This window comes from Pelecanus crispus, chromosome 9 (genome assembly GCF_030463565.1).
Source record: "Pelecanus crispus isolate bPelCri1 chromosome 9, bPelCri1.pri, whole genome shotgun sequence".
NCBI lineage: Eukaryota > Metazoa > Chordata > Aves > Pelecaniformes > Pelecanidae > Pelecanus > Pelecanus crispus.
In genome coordinates this window covers 27499900-27524696 of record NC_134651.1, presented here as the reverse complement: position 1 = coordinate 27524696, position 24797 = coordinate 27499900, and the positions used below count along the sequence as shown (strand labels likewise).

The following is a 24797-nucleotide window of genomic DNA, read 5'->3' as shown; positions in this document are numbered from 1 at the left end:
GTTCTTTTGAGTACATCCTCTCCCAATCCTCTGGGATGAGGATTACGGTGAAAGTCAGGGCGCTCCGGCTGTATGACGTGTTCTCGGTGTACAGCAAGTTACGCGATGCAGGAAGCCTGCAGCAAGCCACTTTCTAACTTCCTTCTGAGAACGCTTAAGAAAGCTGAGGAACAGATTTTTGCAGATCCCTGTATAAGCACACTACACACTCAACCTCAGGAGACAAAGCGGCATAGCTCTTTGAGACTGTAAAATGGAATTTCCTCATCTAAGCATAAATAAGAGGCAAGAAAACATCCGCTGGAGAAGTCCAGTTGAGTGTCAGTGGGTCTTGCTTTCTCCTACAGAATCTATACGGTTTCTGCAGCACTAGGACAACACTGAAATTATTACCATCCTGAGACTATAGAATAGCATGATCCTTTTAGTCTAGATGATAACCTTAGTTTTCATAAGCTGGTATTCAAGGCTATCACAGGAGTCTCCCCACAGAATCGGGTGACAATAGCTGAGAAGAAAGGATTAAGAGCAAGTTTTTAACTTCTGCCATCCTTAAAAGAATCCTTCCTTCCCTTTCCCCCCAAAATACCTCACCCTTTGCTGGTAAGGCCTTAGATTTCATCCAAAAGCCCTTTGCTAACAATGTGAAACAGTTCTTAACCCTACAAAAGGCAACTTTATAATCGTGAGCGAGCTTCTTGCAGAGTCTTTACGAGCCTGGGAGCGTTGGTGGTGTCAGTGTTTTACTACCATGACACTGTCAAACAAATACTGACCAGTTGTGCATGTTCTGTTCTGAAGCATAAGAAATACAAGGCGATAAGCAGCGGTTTATTCAATTCACACCTTTTCATGTCTTACCTTTCACACTTTAATTTGCGCTGCGCCAGAGTCTCTTGCATCTCAACATACACATGCATTCGCACACACTCCTTGCGGGCTTGTAAAACTGTAGGGATAGTTTGAGGTTTTCTTTCTTCTAGCCAAGAAAATTAGCAAACAATTATCATAACCTTCCTAGTATAATGATACTGTAAATTTAGTAATAGAATTGTACCTTACCCTGAAAGTGTTATTTTAAAAAGTAAAATCAAACTAATATGAAAACGAGACTGCCAGCCAGACATATCTGAAGTAAGTTCTTTTTGCATGTGTTAAAAACACGAGAACCATGTGAATATGGACATGGTACGTACTTCCCTAGTTTAAAAAAAAAAACAAAAAACCACAACCCAACACAAACCCACCCCAAAAAACCCCACACAACACAAATAAGGAATTAAATACCATTTTTTCTAATCTAATTTCTGAAAGAACTCAGTTCTGAATAAAGTCAAGATAACAGCCCTATAACTGGATGGAGAGAGGGGGGGAAGTGTTCTTAAAACAGAATTAGTTCATGAAACTGAAGCCTCCTGCTGAGGAGACTAATAATGAACAGATTTGGCAACGTTTCTAAAAGATTAAGGTTAAATGCACAAGTGCATGGGGGGGGCAATCCACATTGCATCTTCAGGAGCTGAAATGTGAATTAAGTTATTCCCTCTGCAGCACAAGAGGCCAACTACTTTCCAACATTCTGTTTCTTCTCCCCAGAAAGCTTCTTTCAAGGCTTTAACTTGTTTTTGAGTTTACAGGTTGAATAGTTTCACTAGTATAAAGGTATACAAACTGCTCACATACAAAAAACTCCAAGTCCTTTATTAATGTTTTCAGGATGTATGTGGTACATACAATTAACATTACACCAGCTACAGGAAGTCCTCTGTTGCAAGAGGTACTTCAAAACAAGTATCCCAGAGCACCAACATAGACACACTCACAGACACTACAAAAATCACTTTGATATGATTTCCCCCCCCCTTTTTTCCTTTTTTTAACTTGACACAGCTAGGACTTTGGAGCCATTGGAGATTCTGAGTGTGGCAGATCTCCTAGTGCAGTGGCACTGGTTTAAGAAGGCTACTTCAGACACTGGGAGGTCAGAAGAACAAGAACCGAATGGGTAACTGAAAGCAGTGTCATTTTCAATGCTTTGAAGCATGGCTGCTGTCTGGCTCGACACCTGTATGTCAACCTCCTGGTGTCCCCTGCAGAATCTTCTCCTGCATTACAGGTGTATACACACCTTGTATACATTTACTCCTAAGCTGCGGAACAGAAGGAGAGCACTGCCCACTACACATTGCATCACTAGTTCCAATTGGTAGGCACTGACACATCAGGAGGGTTAAACAAATGGGACTGGAAAGACTTTAAAAAGGGATGAGCCTGAGAGAAATCTTTGTTCATTATGACAGATCAGTGACAATCCCTTCAGGTCACCACGCTTCACATGTCCATCTGTTGCCATCTGCTCCCTAAACTCATCCTTTTTATTCAGATGCTCTGCTTAAAAATAAACCCAAACTACAAAAAGGTTCAATTCCATTCTGTACACGTTCTCTATTTCCAGAGTCATTATTCTGGCTTTACGCCTTCTCCTTTCGCTTTAATTTGGATACTTTCTTGACAGTTCCATTCTTGTTTAGAAGCTTCAAAACACGATCCTTGTGATCCAACACCTTTAGCATGGAGTCTCGAGCCTCATTGATTTGATCCATCACAAGTTTACACCTCTGCATATTCCCCTGAAATGAAACACTATTGTCATTAACAGCAGACCACCTAGTCTAAGCAACCACTGTACCTTTTCGTAATACCACTTATAACTGATGACACTGGAAACACAGGAAGTGTACCCATGTGATTTTTTTTTTAAGCCACTTTTAGCTCTTACTAACTGCAGTAGGATATTTTGTAATTAAGGGTAAAGTGGTTCTGCTGGGTTGAGAGGCCACAGGAACCTACCTGTATCAGTTCATTGATTCGATGCAAGTCATCATCGGTTGCTGCCTTTTTCTTAGGAATGAGTCCCTCCTGCAGGGCCGTCAGTCTCTCATACACATCATGCTCCAGGTTCGTCTAAAAGACATTAGCACTTCATCAGAAGGTTCACCACTAGGCCAGAAAACATTCGCCCGCATTAAGAAAGCTACACAGAGAAGATGATAATCTGTTCCCCTCTCAGCTGCTCATGTTAGTAATTCAGAAGATGGAGCCTCTGATGTAGAGTGTGGCACTATTGTTCTTACTAACATCCTATTTACAGGATTGCTCCACTTCTGAACAAACATGGATCCTAACCAGAACTGTTTCCCCTGTTTCTCACAATACTATTCCAGGAATGCAGAGGTTTTGGGGAGTTTGGTGCTAGAATGCAGAGCACCTACCTCACCCCCAACCTGAAACAGAAGCATCCAGGAATGTGGATCAGTGCTGCCTCCTCAGATCAGCCGCACCATCCCAAACAGACGCTTCTTCAGACCTGTGCATCAGCAGGAGGGAGTTGGCAATTTTGATCATCTGTACAAAATACATCAGCTCTTATGTCTGGATCAAAACCAACACTCTAAGTTTCCAAGCCACTTACGCCACATTCCTGAGAAAGGGGAAAGCACGTCCCACTCCCTTTGGGCACTACACACCAGCTCCTTTATGGTATCCCAATGTCAGATGACCATGTACTGAGTTTGTAAAAACATCCTCCTGTCTTATGCAACTCTGTGTTCCCCCATGTCGTAGGAAACCGGCAAGCCCCATTCACCTACCAGCTGTAGTAGCTGTGCCGCACAGAGATGAACCTTCCACCCTTGCGCACGACAGGATACACCCTTCTGACTGGCAATCTCCTGTAGCATAGCCTTCTTCTCTTCTGTCACCGGGAAATACAAAGGTATGTTATTCAAATTTCAGGAGTTCGCCAGGCCTCTCTTCTCAAACAAAAACATTAACCCAACTCTGTCTCTCCATGCATCTTAATAAATGAGAGCAAGCAACGTTTTGATTCGGATAGGAAAATAGCTATCCATCTGCCAGTTATCTGACCACTGCTCTCGCTTATTAACAGGTTATCTGCATTTCCAGAAAAAAATATATCCTGTGTCCCATCCTGCCCCCCTCCCCCCCAACTTAAAAAAGGTAGTGCTCAGTGTTTCAACACCTTGCCTGAAAAAGTAGAGGGTCCATCCTTTACCACTGAAATACATATCTACTCTCTCCTTGATGTATTTACAGTTTTGAAAACCCAATCTGCTTAAAAATTCTGAGATACTAGCTAAAAAGCCTAAAAAACAGTATCTTATCTCTATTTTCCTCATATTAGGAAAAAAAAAATCTTCTTTAAAAGCCCATTCGTTAGTTGACAAGACTAGTTACGCTAAATCTAGAATGTTTTTGATTAAACTGGCAAGTTTGTTAGATAGCAAGAAAATCAGAAAACTAAACTGTAGCATATCACCACAGCGTGTCCCTTGTTTAAGGATTACTTTCTTTAGTAAGTTTTTATCACTGTACGTAAATACATTTCTCAATAACCACATGATTTTTTCTTTTACAAAATTATAGCTAATTCCTTCGTTTCTTTCCTCCTTTATCTTGAGAGCGGAAGAGATTTAGGCAACATCTAGCTAATGAAAGTCATTAGCTCACTTGATCAACCCTTGTTTTCCAAGTTGCAATCAAAACCTTTTTGTAGGATTGCTTATCAACACCAGCTAGCTACAAATGCTCCTAAGGCACCGTTACCAGGTACACTGAAGTGGTTCATCCTGGATGAATGAAAACTGTCAAACTACAAGAAGCAGACTGACCTTTTACCCGGACATCACTGTATCTCTGAAAGTGGTGATAAGCGGCTTTCCAAGGATTGCGATAATGCCGGAGCAATGTGATAGGCGGCCTTGGACGCACAGGGACATATCTTACACCTTCTTCATCTAGAAAAGGATCCAGGGAGAACTCTATTATTATCATCATTAAGTAGGTGAAAGTAGGAGATCAGCATGGCATGGTAACTCCAGCAGAAGATGGGTAAGCACTACCTCATACAAAACGATGGTTTATATATCAAGAAAGGTTATTTCCCTGAACATCACTATACAGAAAATGCTGAGAAACCGATACTTGGGACTCTGTATTATTTATATTTTCAAAGCAGGAGGATGACAGAGCACCTTCTTTGAGAGGCAAAAATACTCATTTGAATAGGAAAAAAGATATCAGAGATGACGTTACCTATATACTCCTTTGGAGGAGACTTGCGCTTCTCTGCCTTCACCAGCAAACTTTTGGCAGTGGATTTCTCATCATCAGTGCTGTTTGTTTCCATCATGTCCCCTTCCTCTGTGGAGATGACATGCTGCTGCTTACGGGGTTTCTTCCTTGGGGAGGCACCGGGTGGCAAATCACTTGGAGGCATTGAAAGGTTGTTGGCCAGCAATGCCAAAGATGGAGACACAGTACTCGTAGTCAAAGGAGGGACTGCTGAAAGGAAGGAAAGGAAGAAAACCCAAACCATCAGTAGTGTAAAGGTAACACACTAGCATTGTTTGAAGACTACCTCCAACAGTAGTTGCTGTTTCAGCACATTGTGAGGAGCATGGACTCCACTGTATGTGCACTTCAGCTCCATGAGTGTAGAAGGCCAGATATTAAGCCAGCAACAATTGCTAGGACAAGCCTATACCCTAAGATCTTTAGTGTCTCATGTACAAGAGCATAAAGAATGAGAGCAGAGACAACTGTCCCTCAGTTCCTTCATATTTGAAGCTTATGTTAGTTGAATGCTACAAAAAGGAATCCATGCTAACATCTGTCTTATGTCACGGTTAAAAAAAAAAAAAAAATCTTTGTATGTGCACCAGCAAAGATCATAGTCAATAGCAATTAAGTCCCCTTCCTCTTTGTCATGTAAGTAGAGTCACACGCAATCAAACCGGGACTGCAGTACTCCTTGCAAGAGTCCATTTGTACTGCCAAGTCAACAGCACCATGTCAGTAGGTTACTGCACCAATCAACACACTCTGAAGTCAGGCAGCACAGCGGCAGGTAGTTTGAAGGAACACATCTTGACATTTGGAGGGAAAAGCTCAATAAGCCATGACTAAGGCTGCAACAAAAAGTTTCTGGGATGGGATCTCTTGACAATTTGGCATACCCACAATTGCCAGTGAGAGAGAAAAGAGCCCTGAAGAGCCTAATGCTATCTGCCCGTGCTCCAGAGACATCTGTAGCAAGCAGCTTCTTCCATCACAGTACAATATACAGCTTTAAGCAAAGTGATGAAACCAACAACTAAAACAGAACTCTGATACCACATAACCCATGACCATGGGATGCATTCGTATCATTGTGCCACTGTATAGTGTGTGACCTGAGATCCATAAGGATCTGAATTTTACTTATCATACCATCTGATAGCAACTATGGCCAAGCTGGATAAGTAAGGCAATATAATAAATATTTTTTAAGAGTTCTAGAGAAAAATATCCATGAATCACAGGAGGGCCCCATGAAGTCCTACTCTGGTCACTAATTCTTCACCTACAAGAAAACTGCCAGAAAACTGAAATGAACTGTACTGATTCACAATATATTGGTACTGCTGCTGAGCGTGTGCCTTTTAAGCAAGGAATTCACACAGGCTCTTTGGAGTTGGATCATTTGAACATGAACAAAGCAGTCACAATAACAAGTGATTTCATGGGAGATTAGGGAGAAGGCAAAGTAGAACTTTATGAGCAATAAGGCATATGGGAACCCTTTGGTATTCTGTGCCACCATGAAAGAGAAGCAGTTTCATTTTCAGGATGGAGGTGTTGAAATCCTCCTGACTTCTACGCTGTCTCGACAACAAAAGAAACAACCTGATGATTAACAACTACCTACCAGATACTGGTCGCATTATGTCCATAGGCTCTACTTCCTCTTTGATTTTTATCTCTGGTACCGCAGGACCCAGCACGGCTGACAGGGCACCACTCATGGTTGATGGAGGAGCGGGTGCTGCCACAATTGTGGTAGAAGTTGGTGGAGCAGCCGGGACGGCTCCTGGAATGGTGGACAGAGCTGCTGCAGGCTGCGAAGTGGGACTGGCTGCTGCGATGATTGTTGGAATGGCAGAGGGGGGTTGCTGGGAGGTGGGGGGGACCGCAATGGTGGGCTGCTCGCCGCCTTGATTAGACACTGCCTCCATAGACACAGTGACTGGAGTGGCCATGGACACATGAATTTCAGGTTTTGGCTTGGCACTGTAACATAAAAAATACAAAACAAACTGAAGTTAACTGCATGTCAGTCATGACCACCTAGCACAACGTGAATGAGCCGAGCTGGATTCAGACTATCCAGTTTTTCCTGCACCCGCAAGTTACACCTGGCTCAGTAACGTGTTTAACAACAGGAGAAGGTGTCATCTCAATTACATTTCTTCCTCCACTCCCTTTCTAATCCTTTGTATTTATTATAGATGCTATTTTCTTCCACTCATTGTAACAAGCAAATCTCATGACTAATTCCAGGTAACTTCAAAATACTTGTAGAAGAATCAAGACAGTTTCACAATGCAGACAAAAGGAACTTTTACCCAAAGCTGTACTGCCCCTCATCCTCTGTTGGCAAGAGCTCCCACTGTGGCCAATAATTATAAAACAATGAATTGTAAAGCCACTGAACTCAACTGAAGCAGGGCAGAAGCTCCATTTACCTTTCTTCAGCATTAATTTCCAAGAACTACAGAAAAAGGTTTTGAGGCCTATCTTTCACAACAGCAGAGGGTTTTTTGTTTGTTTCTATAAAAGCTCATAACCACATCTTAAAAGGCTACTGCCTCAGCTTCACAACAGAACTAGTCAAGTCTGTTCAAAGTCATCACACTGACAAATTCAAAATAGATTGTTTCCCAAAAGAAAGGAAAACGCTCCAATAGCCAAAGAATACAAATCCAACAAATATAATGAAACTATTATGATGCAGTTAGTTGTTTCCTAAAGTCTTACCCAGCAGGCCTTGGCGATCCAGATGTGCTTCGCATAGTACTCTCGACACGCGTGCTAGCTACTTCAGGTGGCTGAGGTGGAATTAAGCTTTTCCGGACTGCCAGACTGTAAGAGACAGACAGATCTAAGAGTCCCACCTCCCTGATGCAAAGACAAATACCACTGAGAGCAAAGGAATCAACCCTCTCTTGCCCAAACCAGGATAGGAGTCACAGCTGTATCACTGCACTCTGTCCTCAGTATAACTGACTTGCTACAGGAAGTCTCATTTTACTTTTCAAATAACATGTTATAATTTCTTTAAAGAGAAAATATTAGTTGCTCTGGCCTAGCCTCACTCCCACTTAGGGCTTCTCCAAGAATGCCAGGTTTACTTTCATCCTGCCAGTCAGAGCATCTTACTGAGACTGCCAGGCTCCAACAGTAGACAAAGGGAGGTCTGGCCATGCCACTGTCCTCCACTGCTATTTCAAGACTGAACAAATCATCTGGAACTAAACAGTGCTCAGACAGGCATCTGCTTCGTTAGTTGGACTAGACTGTGTCAAAGCCTGACTCCAAGACCTCAAGCCCTGAATGTGGATATTAGGCACATTCAGCGCAGGGCTGAATACAGAAAAGTATTTTACAGACTATTCAGTCTCCTGTGGGGCTGGAAGTCAAGTTGTTGTCCAAAATAGTCAACCTCTCAAATGGAAGCAATCTTTATTGATCTACCTCTGCTTCTTTAATTTCTGTTCCAGTTTTACAGCCTGCAGCTTCTCTGCCTTAAAAAAAAGTTTTCCACCCCCCCCCCCCCCCCCCCCAAAAAGGGTAATTTTAGTCTCATAGGGCACATCAATTCCAAATGTTTTCAGTCATTAGTTGGGAGGAAATGCATTGTTAATTCTAAAGCTGTCTCTTGCCTCTTTATTCAGGCATTTAAAAATCAGACAGACAACATAAAATATTTTAAGAGTTTAAGTTGCTCCCTCCCTTTGTCCTAATCAGATTTCACAGCAGGGTACTAATCCTACCCTTGCTACTCATCCACATATTCTTCCAAGAAAAGCACTGAAGACAAAGCACAAAATTCCAATTTTAGTAGATTATAAACTCTTTGTTTTTATTAACTAAGCAAAAAAAACCTCAAATCCACTTTCCCTCAAAAGGTCACTTTCAAGAGCTAGGAGAACAAACTGTCCTTCTTCTCATTTTATTACTGACAGTAAAAGAAAACTATATCCTACCCTGGGGGAGGAAAAGAATTGTGTTTCACAGATCAGCAGGTTACTCACAACCACTGGCTGACGGAACAATCTACTAGAACTTTTGTTATCTCCACTGAAATGATTCCATTTAGCCAGGCTAGATTGCACAGAACGTCATTCACATGTCATCTTCAGTTCTACTCACCCATCTGTGGTCGGTTTCTTCCGGAGGATGCTTGGGCGCGGGGAAGAGCCCTGGGCTGGTGCACTGGCACTGGCACTCTGGCTATGGGTTTGCACAACTGTAGTTGCTGCAGAAGCCGTGTTGAATGTGTTGCTAATAGGATTGGCTACAATGGTGGCTCCATCTGCCAAGACTACTGCTGGGAAGGATAGACATTGGCACAGCAGAGAGAAAAACAGATACGGAGAGGAAAAAGCAGCAGTTACTTAAGGAAATTTGATGACAAAGCAGGTGTTTGCAGAGCATATGTTGTCCATGCTTCCTTGAATCCCTCTGTCTTTAACTACAGTGCTTTCAGACCATTTTGTAAGCAATACTTTTGCTACAAGCGATCTGATCACTGAACCTTCTGCAGGGAAGATGGAAACTACCTCCTGCCTAACAACTGCTGCTAGGGAAATAATCTTTTCCAGAAGAAATGGAAAATGCACAAATCACTAGGGAGATCACCAACACTACCAGCAGTGTTATTCTGTTGACCCAGTTGCATCTACATGGCAATACGTGCCACTTGCAAGTAAGCACCATCGGCTGTGTGTATGTTCTGACCTTCTGCCAAAGCCTGTTTGGCCAACTAACTGATGCAGAGCATTTAGACAGTCAGGAAGTCACCACGCAATATGCCTGCCAGCTCTGCAACAGCATATTCTCTTGGTTACCATATTCCATTTCTTCAGTAAGTTGGTGGAGTTTCATCAGACCAATCATTTTTAATAAAAGATGGTTTCTATCACAGTCCAAGATCAGGTTACCAACTGCTGAAGGTACCTGGCTGTATCTTAATTGCTCCTGTGATCTAATGCGTAGCTGGAATAGTTTGTAGAACATCATTTACTTGTAAATGATTTTTCCCCACAAGGCCTTACTGAAGACAATCATCTAAGCTCAGGCACTACAAGTTTTTTCCACTGAAGTAACCCATTCAAGGCTACCCACACAGTCCACCTGGCACGCTTAAAAAAAAAATAAATTAAGAAACAGGTAAAAAACATTTGCTAGGAGAATATGTGGATGAATGCATTTAGTGTCCACTACTGGACCACAGAGACTGTAACAAGATCATTAGTCAGAGTAAAAGGAGAAGAAAAAAAAAAAAAAAAAAAGCCAAGCCAAATTTGTAGGACAGATACTCAGTTGCTCTGACTAGACCCAAAGCACAGACTTTCCTGGTTGCTCTTACCTGAAGTCTTGGTGTCAGCTTGTGGCTGCTGAGCACCGATTGGTGCTGGCTGCAGTCCCTGCGTGCCAATTGGTGCAGCAGGGTGCAGTCCTTGCGTCCCGATTGGTGCTGGCTGAATGCCCTGGGCACTGATTGGTGCTGGCTGGATCCCCTGCGCACTGATGGGTGCCGGCTGGATGCCCTGGATGTGACGGGCATGAGACGCATCTACAGTCATCAGCTGCATGGGGTTGAGGTGGACAGTGGAGGCCACTCCTACGCCAGTCTGAGCCGTGATGGCCGAGTTGGGCGCCTGGGCTGAAACTGGGAGCAGCAACACAGACACCTCGTCACGCCTACCCAGTGGGTCACCTCGGTTCCCCCTAGCACCTCTCAAATATTTACTTTCAAAGACTATTTTGCTTTGAAAAATTAATTTGCCAGCCTGCTTGTTGCAGTAGTAAATTTGAGAGTGGAGAGACCAGATTGTCTGCCAGAAGAATGAAACGTTACTGTTTATGTCCATTCCATTTTCTATTTCAAATTGCAACAAGAGAGAAAAGATCAAGTTTAAGTCCACTTTTGGTTAGGCTCAAATTGTACTTCTGTACCCAGTTTCCAGTCTTAGAAAGCTGTGCACTGTTTTTGCTTAGTATCTTATTTTACAGTACTTGTAGTATCAACACTTTTTTTTTTAAGCAGAATAAATGCAAAGAAGCCTAAGGCATTTCTTTTCAAAAGACAGTCTTTCCACAGAGCTTATCATTGCATCAGTTAAAAACACCAAACCTTTGACTGTACAGAAGCAAGCAGAGACTCAAGTGTAAGTACCTTAAAACAGGACTTACTTCCTTATCCCCTTTCCCCAGCCACATAGTCATAAAAAAAAATTTTACTTAGCATAAGTGTACAAACTGTTCTGAAGTTGAGTATAATCTTATCTGACTCGGAATGGGGCTTGCAATTGTAGGCTGGATCCCGCAACTAAAATGAACACGAAAGCTTTTTGTGGCAGAATGATGCTCCCAATGAAGCACCTGTTCTATGAAGTTCAAGTCATTTATTTGAATTTACAGCTCTGAGAAACTATGATCAGATGTACTACACAACGTATTACACTTCTCCCAGGCAGCATTTAACAATGCTGTTAGACTACCTGCAGTTCCTGGATCTCCAGATTTCCAGTCTTTACAGAACAGTACCACTATTTCTGCAGCCATACACAGAATGCAAGTGCAAACTCGCCAACAATGGACTTGCTTGCTAACAATGGAGAACCCTCTCATCGCAGAACAAGCTGTTTTTCTCATTGTCACAGGTTTTCAATCAAGTTCTTGTGCTGACAAGACACTCCAAAACCAGCTGTCAAAACCCTGAAATCAGGCACCAGGTCCCTGAAAACAGCTTCTGTATAAAGTATAGTGCATTAATTCTCTTAGTGGAGCACCTTATGCAAAACACTCTTGTTGCAGAACTTTCTATCCAACAAAATCCTTTTGGAAGACTATATAAAAACAACCAGCATTTGGAATGCCAAAGCCAGTGTTCTTCCTCAAAATTCCATACTAACACTCCTTATCTCAGTGATCTTCTAAAGACTCTCCTCTGCACTTTTTATCTAAACCCTCAACTGGCTGTGCTCAGCACAGGTGCATGTTCCTCCTGATACCTTGAATTGTCTACTTGAAGTTGTCACCAGTTACCGTCATAATTGGTACCTTCAGCTGATGCTTCAAGTCAATTTAACAAGCAAAATGTCTCTGTCAATGAGCTCCTGCTGAAGAACCTATGTCCGCTTTTTGAAAAATTAGCATCAGCTTACTACCACCCCAGTATGCCACCAAAACTGAAACTCCTGATAGTGTGCAATCATGTTCTGTCAGGGGCTCTGTAACCACTCCTCAACCACAGCTGCCAACACCAAGTACCACTCATCTGCACATTCTCCTTTAAAACCTTCAGGCAAAGTGCAGGAAGGTACAAAGCAGCTCACCTGTCCCTTATGCAAGTCATTTCATTATCCTGAAGCCCACCTCAAATCCTGACATGACATGGTCAGGACTTGCAACTTTTCACTGGAATTTCAACAACAGAAAGAACGAGCCCAAATAACTCCATTCTCTGTGCATACTTTCCCATTCAGCAAATAGGTTTTGCCGCCTCCAAGTCCTTCCAAATTCCCTCTATACTGCTCAAGGGTAACATGCTGCCAGCAGACACAAATGTTGCATAAAAATCCAAATCATGCATCTTCCTAGGGTTTAGATTGTGGAGATTATCACATTATAGAGAACAGTCCTAAACCACTCAGTTTTACCTAAAAGCGCTCCAAATTTTGTCACAGAATGACCTAAGTTTGGGTGGACTATGTGGGCTCACATTACACATGATTTTTTGACTGTCTGCAAGTTATTGCAACAGTTCAAACACATTAATTGCTCCATTCTTTTAAATAGAACATTAATGCAGAAGTGTGCAATGCAGCTTATTTTTTCCATTTTTTGGATCAGGTTTCTCTCTCAAACTGTACACTCATGTGGAAAGAGATTAAAACGGGCTTGTCAGAACACCAGGGAATGAAGATGCATCAAAGAGCTGGTTTGGAGGAGTTGAACTGCTTTGATTTGTAGAATCAAAAACTTTTAGAGATGCAAACCCTTGGATATCAAATGTGAAACTCCTGAGAAAATGGTTATTAGCTGTGTTTAGTACCTCTGAAGTAGTTCAATACCCCTTGCCCATGAGTTTTACCCTCAGCCAACAAGTCGCCAAAGACTTTTTGTGATAAATTGTCAGAATCAAGCATAAAAGCCTCTTAGCTTCTCCCATCACTAAAGCTCATGTATGAGCTAACAACTGAACAAAGCATCAAAGTCAGCTTGTCCCAAAGCTTGTCTTACCTGGATATTGGCGAATGGTGGACACCGAGCTGGTGATGGGGGTATAGGTGTGCGCAGTCAAAGGATAAGCAGAGGGTGGGTACGTTGGTAAGAAATACTGGAACTGGACAGGCACCGACTGCCTACAGGTGTCAAAGAGAGCAAGCATTATACACACCATTTCAACAGTTTGCCTTCAACCCCTGCCTTTGGGCCGCTCCCTGAGTTTTGTAATCTCAACTGTCATAAGCTATCAAGTATCTCAACTATCATGATTAATTCAAAACTACCAAATCACCCCCTTCCTGGGTTTCTAAAACGCATTATTTCCAGCATATCAGAACCTAGAAAAGTAGCAAGGCACTCAAAACCTACTCACACACACTCTCATTCACAGAGCTGTTATTTCCCCACCTGTTGTCATTTCTGGTTTCCATTGCTACTGGGTTTGGAGAAGCCCGGTGACTAGAGAGGGGTATGAGATTACTCCTCTCTGCTGTGTAATCAGACTGGATCCGGGGAGAAGTATGCGTGATTTGCTGAGGAACAACTTTAGCTGCATAGAGACAAACATGTAATCAGTTAACAGTCAAAGAAAAAGTTGGTAGACACTGCAAAGACAAGATTAATCCTTCTGGCAAAAACCCCAATACTACTCCCTGCCCCCACCAAATAAAAAAACCCACTCCATTCCCAGATGATTTTCTGTCCACGGTGATGATAGGTTTCCTCAATAGGAAGAGCGAGCAAGGGAAACAAAGCATTTTTCATCACATTGTACCAGGTTAGAAGGACATTATAAATGCATATATAAGTTATACTTGCTAACAGATTAAGTTACTCCAGTGCTCAAGTGATTTTTTTTTTTACTTAGGATCAGTCCAATCCTTTCTGCTGTCAAGAACTTATTTATCCAGGTTTTCAAATCAGAACTTGACAGAGACCAAGGGAAATGAGATCAAGGCAGACAAGTATACATACACAGAGGCCAAGAAAAGAAAGAAAACGCCCACAAAAGCTTTACAGGAAACACTGATATATCGAGATACAACTTCACTCCTTGGAAATTTATGGCAGGGAAAGATACTAGAAGATTTCAAAAGAACACGAAGGAGGCAGGCAGGAAAACAGAGATGAACAAAAGGAAACATGCATTTCTGTAGGAAACACCTTGGACAGATTCCACACTTAAGTCAAATCAGTTTCCCACCTTTAGACCTTAGTGTTTTACCTCCAAATGAACACACTAACCAAACTTGACTAGGCTACACCTAATGCCTCAAGAAGCACAGGAATGAAGTTACAAAATCAACTATGAAAGCCATATTCTATCACCAAGCAGTTACAACTTCTAGTATACACAATGCAGGTGCTGAAATGCCAAAAGGCCCAAGTTTGTCTAAAAATTCAATTGAGTAAGTTAATGAGCCATTTTATTACTCACTCCTCCTAGAACATCTATTTCTTCTTGGTATTAAAAAAGCTACGCCACAGTAGACCTGTTAATTGCTTTCTCCCAGCTTGAACTGATTTTCTTCCCCTTCTGAATTTGCTAATATGCACAAACACTACTAGTATAAACAGAAAATTGAAGCATCAAGTACACACTCTTCTTAAAATTGAAATTACTCACCAACTGGGATGTTTGAGGTCGTGACAGCTGTAGCATGGGAAGAATGGGAGGGCATTGTCATGGTGACAATGGTGCTTGTAGGCGCTTGGGTGTGAGACACAGAACCTAAAGAAAAAGAAAAAAACATACAAGATCTTTCTACGGAGCCCTGTCACACCAGTGTATCCATATCCAAAGAGGGCAAAAACCCCAACCCAGACAATCTGCCTGAAGAACCCAGCAGTTTCTCTCCTGAAGTCTGCACATGCACTTGCAAATGCAGTCTTTACTTCTGAGGAATTCTCTATTTATGGTAATCAGGTCCCATCTTCAAGGAGGAAAAACAACAAAAAACCCAACAAAAACCACACCCCACAAGTCTTCCACAATAGCATTATGAATACTCACCAGCTGTGGTTGCTGAAGCAATTGTATTTGTTGCCAAAATAGGTGCCACTGTTGCTGCTGCCACTGGAGTACCAGTACTGAAAATGGTTTTCTATGAAAAGAAGAGAAAACCTTCAAGTCAAAAGACTAGTACATTTAAAATATCTACTTAGCATGGAATCATGCTGCATTGACTGTAAAGAACATGAATTTCTAACCTAATATAACTCTTTTCCCAAATTTAATCTTAGCACTCAAGACAGAAACAAGAGAGACAGCTAGAAGCAAGAGGGTTTGTGGTTTGGTTTTTTTCTTTCCTTCTTGCAGTTTACCTGAGCCATGGTGTGGAGCTGTGGCTTCTGTGTTCCTATAGCTGGGTGAGACGGTAGTGTAATCCGAGTAGCTGTATCTCTCTGCTGTGCAGGCCGCTGAATACTAATAGCTGCAGAAGGTGGGTGCTGCTGGATAGACAGGGTGGGTCGACTGCAGAGAAAGAAAAATAGTTATGAAGATAACCACGTGGATACTAAATATGAAAGATGCAGGGACACACATCAGGCCTTGGTTTCTTTCTCTTTGAAAGCAGCACTGCTATCAAGTATATGGTCAAGATTCTTATGCTGCTTTAACTACACTGTTCTGTCCTCATCTTCCCTAAGTACCCAACTAGGAGGGCAGACTTATCAGTAACACGTTATCAGTTAATAACAAAGACTTTCTGTCAGGGATGCTTTTTGACATTTGTGTGTCTTTTTTTCCACTCTGTCTTCATAAAAAGACGGGCTGAATTAGCTACAAGTTGCTACAACAGCAGCTCTGCTTTCCAGGAAGCAGGTGATCACAACTGATTCATTAAGCTCCTTCTTTCTCTGAACACAGAGCAACAGTTCACATTTATAGTAACTTTTATTCACAGAACTGAAAGCATTTGCACTGTGCAAGCATTACTATTTTTGTATTACATCATCCCACTTCTAGAGGACTATCAGCTCTGGATGATTAACATGTATGTTTCCCTTTCCCCTGTGAAGTCAGAGCACTGGAGATTTCAAAGTGTCTTTACCTGAGGGTTGATTCCGTAGCATGTGCTGCTGTTGTAGTTATAACCGGGGACTGAGCTCTTGTGGCCGAGACAGTTGCCACCACAGCTGGAGGAATAGTGCTTGAAGTTGTCACGGGAGGACGAGACTATAAAAATGAGTCAGAAAGAGACACATTCAGAAAAGAAATTCTGCTATTTAGATAATAGCTAGGGATTACTTGGCTATAACTGTTTTTTTCTAGATCTTATCACTAAGTTTTGGCATTCTAAGACATTTCCAGTCTTTCTGACTTTATCTGCAAGCTCCTAAGCAGATCTGTCCTAGTTTACAAAGCACGTATGTCATAGGAATCAGTAACCAACAAAATTAACATCGGTTCCCTTGAAGGTCTTTAGGGAAAAAACCCAAAGGTCAGTTCCCTTCAGAATGAAAAGAAACCCTGATCCAAGTATGTACAGGAAGTCAAAGGTGATTGCATCGGGATGCTAACTGAAAGCACAAAGTAGAGATGTTTAACCCTTTATTGTAGGGAGATGGTATCTACAATCTTCTCCTTATACATGTATATTAAGTTGAGACATACATAAGCATATTAAAATGGGATTTTTTTTTATTCTACATCAATATATATATATTTAAGAATAAATCAACACCAGCATATCGTACCAGACCTCTCAGACTTTAAAACTTGAGTATATCTAAACTAAATCCTCTTCCCAGTTTCTAAGCTCTTTGGAGACAATTGAAAACCCAATTTCTGGCACCAAGTCTATGAAGGAAATAAAACCACAAGACTAATGCAACTATTTCACTACTTGTTACAAACCTCTACCCAAGAAACAGAACTGGAAGAGAACTGACAGTAGCCTCAGCCCAGTAAATACACAATTACAAGTAAGTGCCAGGAAGGATTTGGAGCTGTGGTCACAGTTCTGCCGAGCTGCCTGGCTGCTACCTGCCTGGATTGGCTGATGAATGATGTGCTGAACTGCTGGCTGAGCTGTAGCTGCATTTGGCAACTGCGAAGCAGGTCTCAGGACTGTAGTTACTTTAGAACTGGACATCACTGCAGCAGCCGCTGCACCTGGGAAACAAACCAAGTGTGTTAAAATACCGTGCACCCAAATGACTCCATTATGACTGCAGAGACAGACTCTGATGGTAGCTGGTATGCATTTCAGTTTGAATGTATTTCACATGTACGTCAGTTCAGTTGACATTGGTTTAAAAGGCTTGCTACCAATATACGTAAGGTTCACAAAAGTATGTGGGGAAGGGTAGGTATTATTTTCAACGAATTGGCTTTATTGATACTTCTTACTCCCCTATAATAACCTTATATTGCAAATCCAATCTTTTCCTATTCCAAGCTATGGAAGTCAGTAGAAATAATTTAAACAGTTTGATCACTGGGCTAACGTGTAAATAAGTCACCTGATACCAACAATAATCTCCCTGCACCCAATGAAGCTCCAAAGAAAACTACACGTGCAATAGAAGAAAAATAAACCAGAAAAAAAATCCCATGCAACTCTTAAGCTACAACAGCATAGGACTTTGGTTAATTTCTCTACTGTTGGCTGTCTCCTGATCAAAAGAAATTGCTGTCAAAGGCAAATAACCTGAAATTATTCGATGGACTAGACTGCATAGCTTCTGCAGATGTCCCTAACTGAAATTATTACCTCAAAAGGTAATTTCAAGCTAAGAGAATAAAAGCAGGAAGAAAAAAAAAAAAAGAAAACATGCACTAAGTGACAATACAAAGTTTGTGGCAGCTGTCCCACAAGAACCAAGTGAACGAAACTAAATTTTACTTCAGCTACAAATAAAGCTGCACAGTCCTTCCACCTACTCTAGTAAAAGATAGGTCTTTGCTCATGTCAATTTATTTTTCTTGCGTGACCAAGTAACATCAAATATAAAAAGAAATAAAAATGTAAATGCTCTTTGAATTCGGATCAGTTTAAAAGTTGAACTGGAAACGGAACCCGTAAGCTTTTTGCAAGTAAAACTGCGGTCAGAAATCAGACAGACTGTATTGAGCAGAGGGCTTCTTTTAATGGGCTGAACTCCTGTTTTGTAAGCTGTAGCAACCAAAATCCTGGGAGACGAGAGCCTGTAGTTAGCACCAGCATTTAACTCAAGGGTAAATGCAAATGCATGCAATACGATATGTTATTATGCACAAAAATGCACAAGTGATCTTGTGACAAGTGGGTACAAGAATATGCTCCACAGCTGCTCAAGTGCCACTGTCATAGGTGAACAACGCTTACTACCAAGAACATACATGACATTTTGCAGGACAGGTCAGTCGTTACCAGTGCATATTTTGTCTTGAAAGTGTTCACTGTTTTCACAGCACAGAAATAGAATAACAGACATGCCGGTATCTGCCAGCATTTTAAATGCTGTCCCACAGTCCTGCCCTAAATGGCTGAAGGCAACATAATGCTTGAAAGGCCAGCAGTCACCTGTTTATGCTAGCAGTTTTAATAGCTGAGGTATTAGCTGCCTTAGCAGTGAGGAAAATTTTTAGCGGTTGAAGGCTAGATGCACCTCCCCTGAGAGGCTGTTAACAGAAGGCAGGGATAGCACAGCTAGATCTTTACCTCGAGGTAGGTGAGAAGCTCCAATGTGTAGTGGAGGCCCAGGAGCACTACTTCTGATGATAGACATCTGCACGTTGGTAGCCATGATATGATGCAAGTTACTAGGATGCCCCTGCAGAGTTAAAGAAATAACAAAACACAAAATAAATGATCAGCTCTGCTGACAAGAAGTAATGGCCACATGTGCCAGTTTTGGCTGGGATAGAGTTAATTTTCTTCATAGTAGCTAGTATGGGGCTATGGTTTGGATCTGTGCTGGAAACACTGGTGATAATACACTGGTGATAATGTTTTAGTTACTGCTGAGCAGTGCTTACACAGAGTCAAGGCCTTTTCGCTTCTCACACCACCCCACCAGCGAGCAGGCTGGGGGTGCACAAGAAGCTGGGAGGGGACACAGCCGGGACAGCTGACCCCAACTGATCAAGGGCATATTCCATACCATATGATGTCCTGCTCAGCATATAAAGCTGGGGGAAGAAGAAGGAAAAAGGGGACATTCAGAGTGATGGCGTTTGCCTTCCCAAGTAACCGTTACGCATGATGGAGCCCGGCTTTCCCGGAGATGGCTGAACACCTGCCTGCCGACAGGCTGTAGTGAATGAATTCCTTGTTTTGCTTTGCTTGTGTGCATGGCTTTTGCTTTATCTATTAAACTGCCTTTATCTCAACCCATGAGTTTTCTCACTTTTACTCTTCTGATTCCCTCCCCCATCCCACTGGGGGGAGTGAGTGAGCAGCTGTGTGGGGCTTAGTTGCTGGCTGGGGTTAAACCATGACACCACACTAACAGTATTAATGTATCCAAGTCCCAAAGACAGAGAAGAGATTTTGTAGAAATACTTGGTGTACAAAGGTTGCATGCTTTACAAGTTGAGTGAGGAAAGAGGCAGATGTTTCTACAAGGTAAAGTTACAGAACCTGCTGACATTGTGTGTGGAAGATGTAAACATTTATCTTTTTCACTGATCTATTTTTCTGGTTGGCACATGGGTGACAGTCAGTCAGCAGTCACCCACATATCAACCAGAGAGATGGCCCTTCTGCCATTAGTGACTTAAGGCATAGATTCGTACCACCTCTCCAGTAAAGTCAAGAGAATAGTGGGAACCTGACAAATGCTGCAACAAATTAATTCTATTTTCTAATAATTCTGGACTTCCCAAGGATATTAATAAAGCTAAAAATCCACTGAAACTGCTGTACATCCTTAGCCAGCCTGACTCAAACCCACCTAAAGGCACTTTACATCAAAACGCTGAGACTTCAGAGGTTTAGTGATGAGTGTTCTGGCAAACTAGTTTCAAATCACAAGGACTGGCTCTGCAGTCAAAGTTATAGGGGGGAAAAAAATTTCTAAAGCATTATGTACACCCCCCCCCCCCCCAATTTTGTTACTAGTGATTTCATAAGAATACACTGCAAACCCATGAACTATTCACCAGTCTCTTCTGATCTGCTCCCAGGAGAGCTAAAGAACACTGCAGTGATGAATCCCAGCAGTTTGTCTACACTGGAAATTCTCCAAGTGATACTGAAACAGCAGGAGCTTTTAAGGAAAGACTCAGCTGCACAGAAGCTTTTGGATATGGCTCTGCTATCACAGCCTCGCTGTGCTACATCAGTTGGATGATTACAGCAAATCAGCAGCTTTCTAAAGAGCTAGTGATAACTGAGTCTGAGGTTTAATGCTCCAAGCAGAACTGATCCAACAACCAGGGGCCACTAAATGGGGAAGCCTGCTGCCTCTACCTTCCCTCCTGCTACAAGACCCCACCTCCATTGTACCAATATTAGTATTGATCTGGCCATGTAGTAAGCTGGAAAAGAAAAAAAAAAACCAAACCCAAACCACCCCAAACCAGACCTGTTGCCCACTGATTGTTGCCACAGGAATTGTTGGAGCCTGTGGTATGTTGCTTTCCATGGTCACAGTAACTTGCCCAGGAACCTTTGTGGGAGCCGAGAGAGTCGAGGGTGGAGCAGGAGCAATGGGCCGGCTGGGCATGGTGGGCTTCAAGGGAGGCTACAAGAAATACAAAGACAGAGACGTTGGCAACTCCAAGTGAGAGCTCAATGTTGAAGCAGAAATCATTTCTGGGGGTCAAAGCCTGGAGAGAAAGCTTTGCACGAGGATAAATACAATTAAGTATTTGGAGAGGAAGGATATTGGTCATTTAGAGCTATTCTATCTTCATTTGGGACAAAGCAAGGGCATCTTTTGTACAGGAAATACGCAGTTTCTAACATACAGCATGAGTCACAGATGGAATCTGGCAGGGCTATGGCATTCCCCTACAGACACTGGGCATTAACAGTTAATTTGATATGCTCATCCACTCCTGCAGGGAAAAGAGAAGATTTCAGAAACCGACTGAAATCACCCTTCTCTTAAGAGATAAACAAAACCCACCCCCCTCAAAAATAATGCTGTGATACTGTGAAGTCCTCAGTGTATCTAATGTAACAGCTAAACCCATGAGGCAGTGTACAGTCAGTAGAAGCACACAAGGAAAGCTTAAAAAACAAAAGCAGGGAAGTTTTTGGTGTAATTTATTTTTGCTCAACACTCTAACTTGTAATATAGATTGTATTTTTTTTTTTTGCTATGAATTGTGAACCTCCTCATTACCTTCATAAGTCCATCTGAAAAGGAAAGCGGGACAGCTGGAGTCAAATGTGCTGGTGGTGCTGTCACTGTCACCGGGGCACCAGACTGGACAGGGTGGTGCTGCGTCAACATCTGAACCTGTGGATATGGCCGAACCACCACTGGTTCCTGCTTTTCTTCTCGAGGTTGTATAGAACTGCCAGGGCCCATGTGCTCTCTAGGAGCAACTTCTGAGTCGCGACTAGATTCATCACTCACTAGTGAAAAAAAGAAAAAGGGAACTCTGAGGAAAAAGGTAAAAAAGTTTAACAAGTTCGCATTGGTTACCTACCAGGTCAGAGATGTGATGTCACAAACAATCTAAATAAAAGAAATTCACCCTTACAATTAAACATATTCCAATGATGAAAGCTCTAGCAATTCTGGCACTGCTTCTGCCAGTTCCCCTCTGAACTGATAGGCTTTGTAAAGCCAGGCAACCTGGGGTCATCTCCAAGAAGTCCATCTACACATCTTCTTCAAACAAATATCGACTAATTTTTCTTTCAAGTGAAAAATACATAGTTATCTAAGTAACTACCAGAAAGTCCCACCTCAAATAGGTACTATTAAAAAGTCTTCATTTAATGCATTACATATCTGAATATCAAGGTGAAAACCAAGTATAAACCCTCTTGAAAATGAAGCCACTCCCCCCGCAATCACTTCTGGTAGCCTGCTGAAAACCTGTGATCCTGGCAGGGACAGCAGTAACCAGAATGCGGGCTCCCACCCCATTTCCAGCTATATGAAACACTCCCATATCCACCCATCACTTCTGCTAGAAATACGCAGAAGGCGAGCTGAGGGCCGCAGGCAGCCGAGCAAACGCACTTAAAACGAGCAAGGGAACAGCTCTGCCCTGACGTCGCTTTTCAGAGTCAGCAACCAAATAAATTTTCACGTTGTTCTTCCCATCCGTGACCGAGGCAGCTCTCGGGCTGGCTGCCACACGCCCGCGGGGCCGCCCCGCTCCTCCCTCCCAGCGCCCGGTGCGACCGCGACCCCATTCCCGCACACGATCGGGGACCGCCAGAGAAGCCGGGGACGCCGGGATCACTCCCTGTCCCCGGAGCCGGCTGCGGCCGCCGGCGGAGGGCGCGTCCCCTGCGGGGCCCGGAGCCCGCTTACCTGTGGCGGCGGGGGCGATGAGCCCGGCGGAGCCGCTGGTAGGGATGGGCGGCGGCGCTGGTCCCAAGCCGGCGGGCGGTGCGCCCGAGCGGGGGAACTGCTGCGAGCTCATGTCCGCCTGCGGGCACCGCCGACCGTTAAGTTGCGTCACAGAACGTCACGCTACCGGCGCGCACCCCCCCCGCCCACCCACCCCCCCCCGCCGCCGTCTCACGGGGGGCGACGACAGCACCGCCCCCCGCTCCCGCCCCGCTCATTGGGCGCGGCGCTAGCGGCACTGCCAACCCTGCGCCAATGCGGCGCGCCCCCACCACACCGACCAATCCAGCGCAGGCCTCCCCAGCCAGTGAGGAGCGACCGTACTAATGACCTCACGCGCCGGCGAGCCAATGGCGGGGAGGACAGCGCTAGCCAATGAGGGCCGCCCGTGCCCGCCCTGCCGTGCCGCCGTGAGGGGCCGGAGGGCCCGGATGTTCCCGGGAGCGCGGCGGCGCCCGGGGCCCCCCCTGCCCGCACCGAGCGTGGCCCGCAGCGCCCGTCATTGCCCTGCCCTGCCTAGGCCTGCTCTCCTCTCTCCTGTCCTGCGCTACCCCCGTCCCTTCCCGTCCTCCCGCCCCAGTCCCGGTCCCGGCGCCGCCGCGCAGGGCCCCGCCCCTCTCCTCTCTGCCGCTGCCTCAGCCGCTCGCACCGCTCCGCCGTGCTGCCGCCGGGCGCGGGCTCCTCCTCGCCGCCGCGCACTGAAGCGGCGGCCACCGCCCCCCTCTCGCAGCCCTTGCCCGGAGCCACCCTCGGCCCCCGGAGGGAGGCGGGGCCGGGCGCGCTGCCCGCGGCTTTACCTGTGCCCGGGGCGCTCCGCGGCAGCCGTCGCTGAGCCGCTACCGCCGAGAACCGAGCTCCGCTTCCGCCGCCGTAGCTGCCCACGGCGGATTGGCCCCGGTCGGCCCCACCCGCCGCAGCGCTCCCTCGCCCCATTGGCTGCGGCAGCCCTCCCCGCAGGGCTGCTGGGAGATGTAGTCCGCGCGCGCGCCCCGCAGGGCGCAGATCTCGCGAGAGGCGGAAGGGGCGGTGCCCGGCCCGGGCGCGCTATTGGCCCCAAGCCCTGGGGTTTCCTGGGAAACGCGGCGGGGGCGGGGCCGCCTGGCGGCGGGGGCCGGCGCGGCGTTACCGGCACGGCGTGGCGTGGCGTGGCGTAGGGCGCCGCGCCGCGCCGCCCCGGGGCCGGGCTCCTGCCTCCCTGTAGCCCCGGGAAGTTCTTCACCACCCGCCCCTCCGCCAGACAAACCCCGCCCCCGCCCCCCCCCCCCCCCCAGCCGGTGCCGCCCGCAGGGCCGCCCCTGTCCCGCTTCTGCCCCTTCTCGCATCAGGGCGGCGTGGGCCCGAGCCGGCCCTTCGCACCGAGTACCGCGCGCTGCCGGCACCAGGATACTACAGATGCGTACATGGGAAATAATTCTGCCCATGCGCCTCGGCGAGAGGTTTGCTTCTCGATGCTGCTTTCTAAATTAAAAGCACGCAAGGAAGCACCCTGAAATCAGGAGGAGCTTCGCAGAGCGCAAGGCACCGAGAAAAAGCTGAACAGATCCTAACTGCCGGCCTGGCGCGGGGCCGGCCCCGTGGGAGATAGAGTTTTGCTGGTGTGCGCTTGCTGCGTTCAGGGAAATGGGACTTTGTAAATAAACAGACTGCATCAATGAACACCTGACTCCAACATTCCTGTTGTCTCTGGCATAAATATTTGCTACTAACTGGGACAGAGGTGAAAAAATAAATAATTAAAAGAAAAAAACCTTGGTGACAACGCAAATTGCAACCCTGAGACGCCACCAGCCCAGGGCTGCCTCGTGTTTGACCACACGCACCTCAGAATACCACTATTTTCCATGACGTTGTTCTTGTTTGGGTCCTTCTGTCTTGAAGCTCAGAGATGAAGTCAGATAAGCAACTGTAATTTTCAGAGTTTTAGTAATATTTTAAAATGAAACCAGAAAGAAAACCTTGTAATTACAGAA

General features: G+C 44.7%; 1 protein-coding gene across 8 annotated transcripts; it reads right to left on the bottom strand.

Annotated features, from left to right (window-relative positions):
- Positions 1-1680: 1680 nt before the first annotated feature.
- SAP130 (Sin3A associated protein 130) lies at positions 1681-22900 on the bottom strand. Of its 8 annotated transcripts, none has more exons than XM_075716000.1 (20): positions 22789-22900; positions 21640-21875; positions 20875-21033; positions 19008-19119; positions 17352-17476; positions 16413-16537; positions 15682-15832; positions 15371-15461; positions 14984-15088; positions 13765-13906; positions 13372-13493; positions 10493-10795; positions 9274-9451; positions 7879-7983; positions 6770-7131; positions 5116-5364; positions 4692-4817; positions 3651-3754; positions 2851-2964; positions 1681-2630 (listed from the first exon to the last, which is right to left on the bottom strand). In XM_075716000.1, exons 1-20 carry the CDS (start codon positions 22898-22900, stop codon positions 2472-2474), a joined length of 3180 nt encoding a protein of 1059 aa, XP_075572115.1. In that variant the 3' UTR covers positions 1681-2471. The 8 variants fall into 8 exon arrangements, with proteins under 8 accessions (XP_075572115.1, XP_075572116.1, XP_075572117.1 ...); XM_075716001.1 differs by having other exon boundaries at positions 9274-9448; XM_075716002.1 differs by having other exon boundaries at positions 5116-5361; positions 9274-9448.
- Positions 22901-24797: the final 1897 nt, after the last annotated feature.

Coding starts and splice junctions, on each gene's coding strand:
- SAP130 (XM_075716000.1), bottom strand. CDS start 22,900: ATGAGCTCGCAGCAGTTCCCCCGCTCGGGCGCACCGCCCGCCGGCTTG. Junction 21,034..21,639: donor TTTCAGATGGACTTATGAAG/GTAATGAGGAGG, acceptor TATTTCTTGTAG/CCTCCCTTGAAGCCCACCAT. Junction 9,452..10,492: donor AGCTGACACCAAGACTTCAG/GTAAGAGCAACC, acceptor TATCCTTCCCAG/CAGTAGTCTTGGCAGATGGA.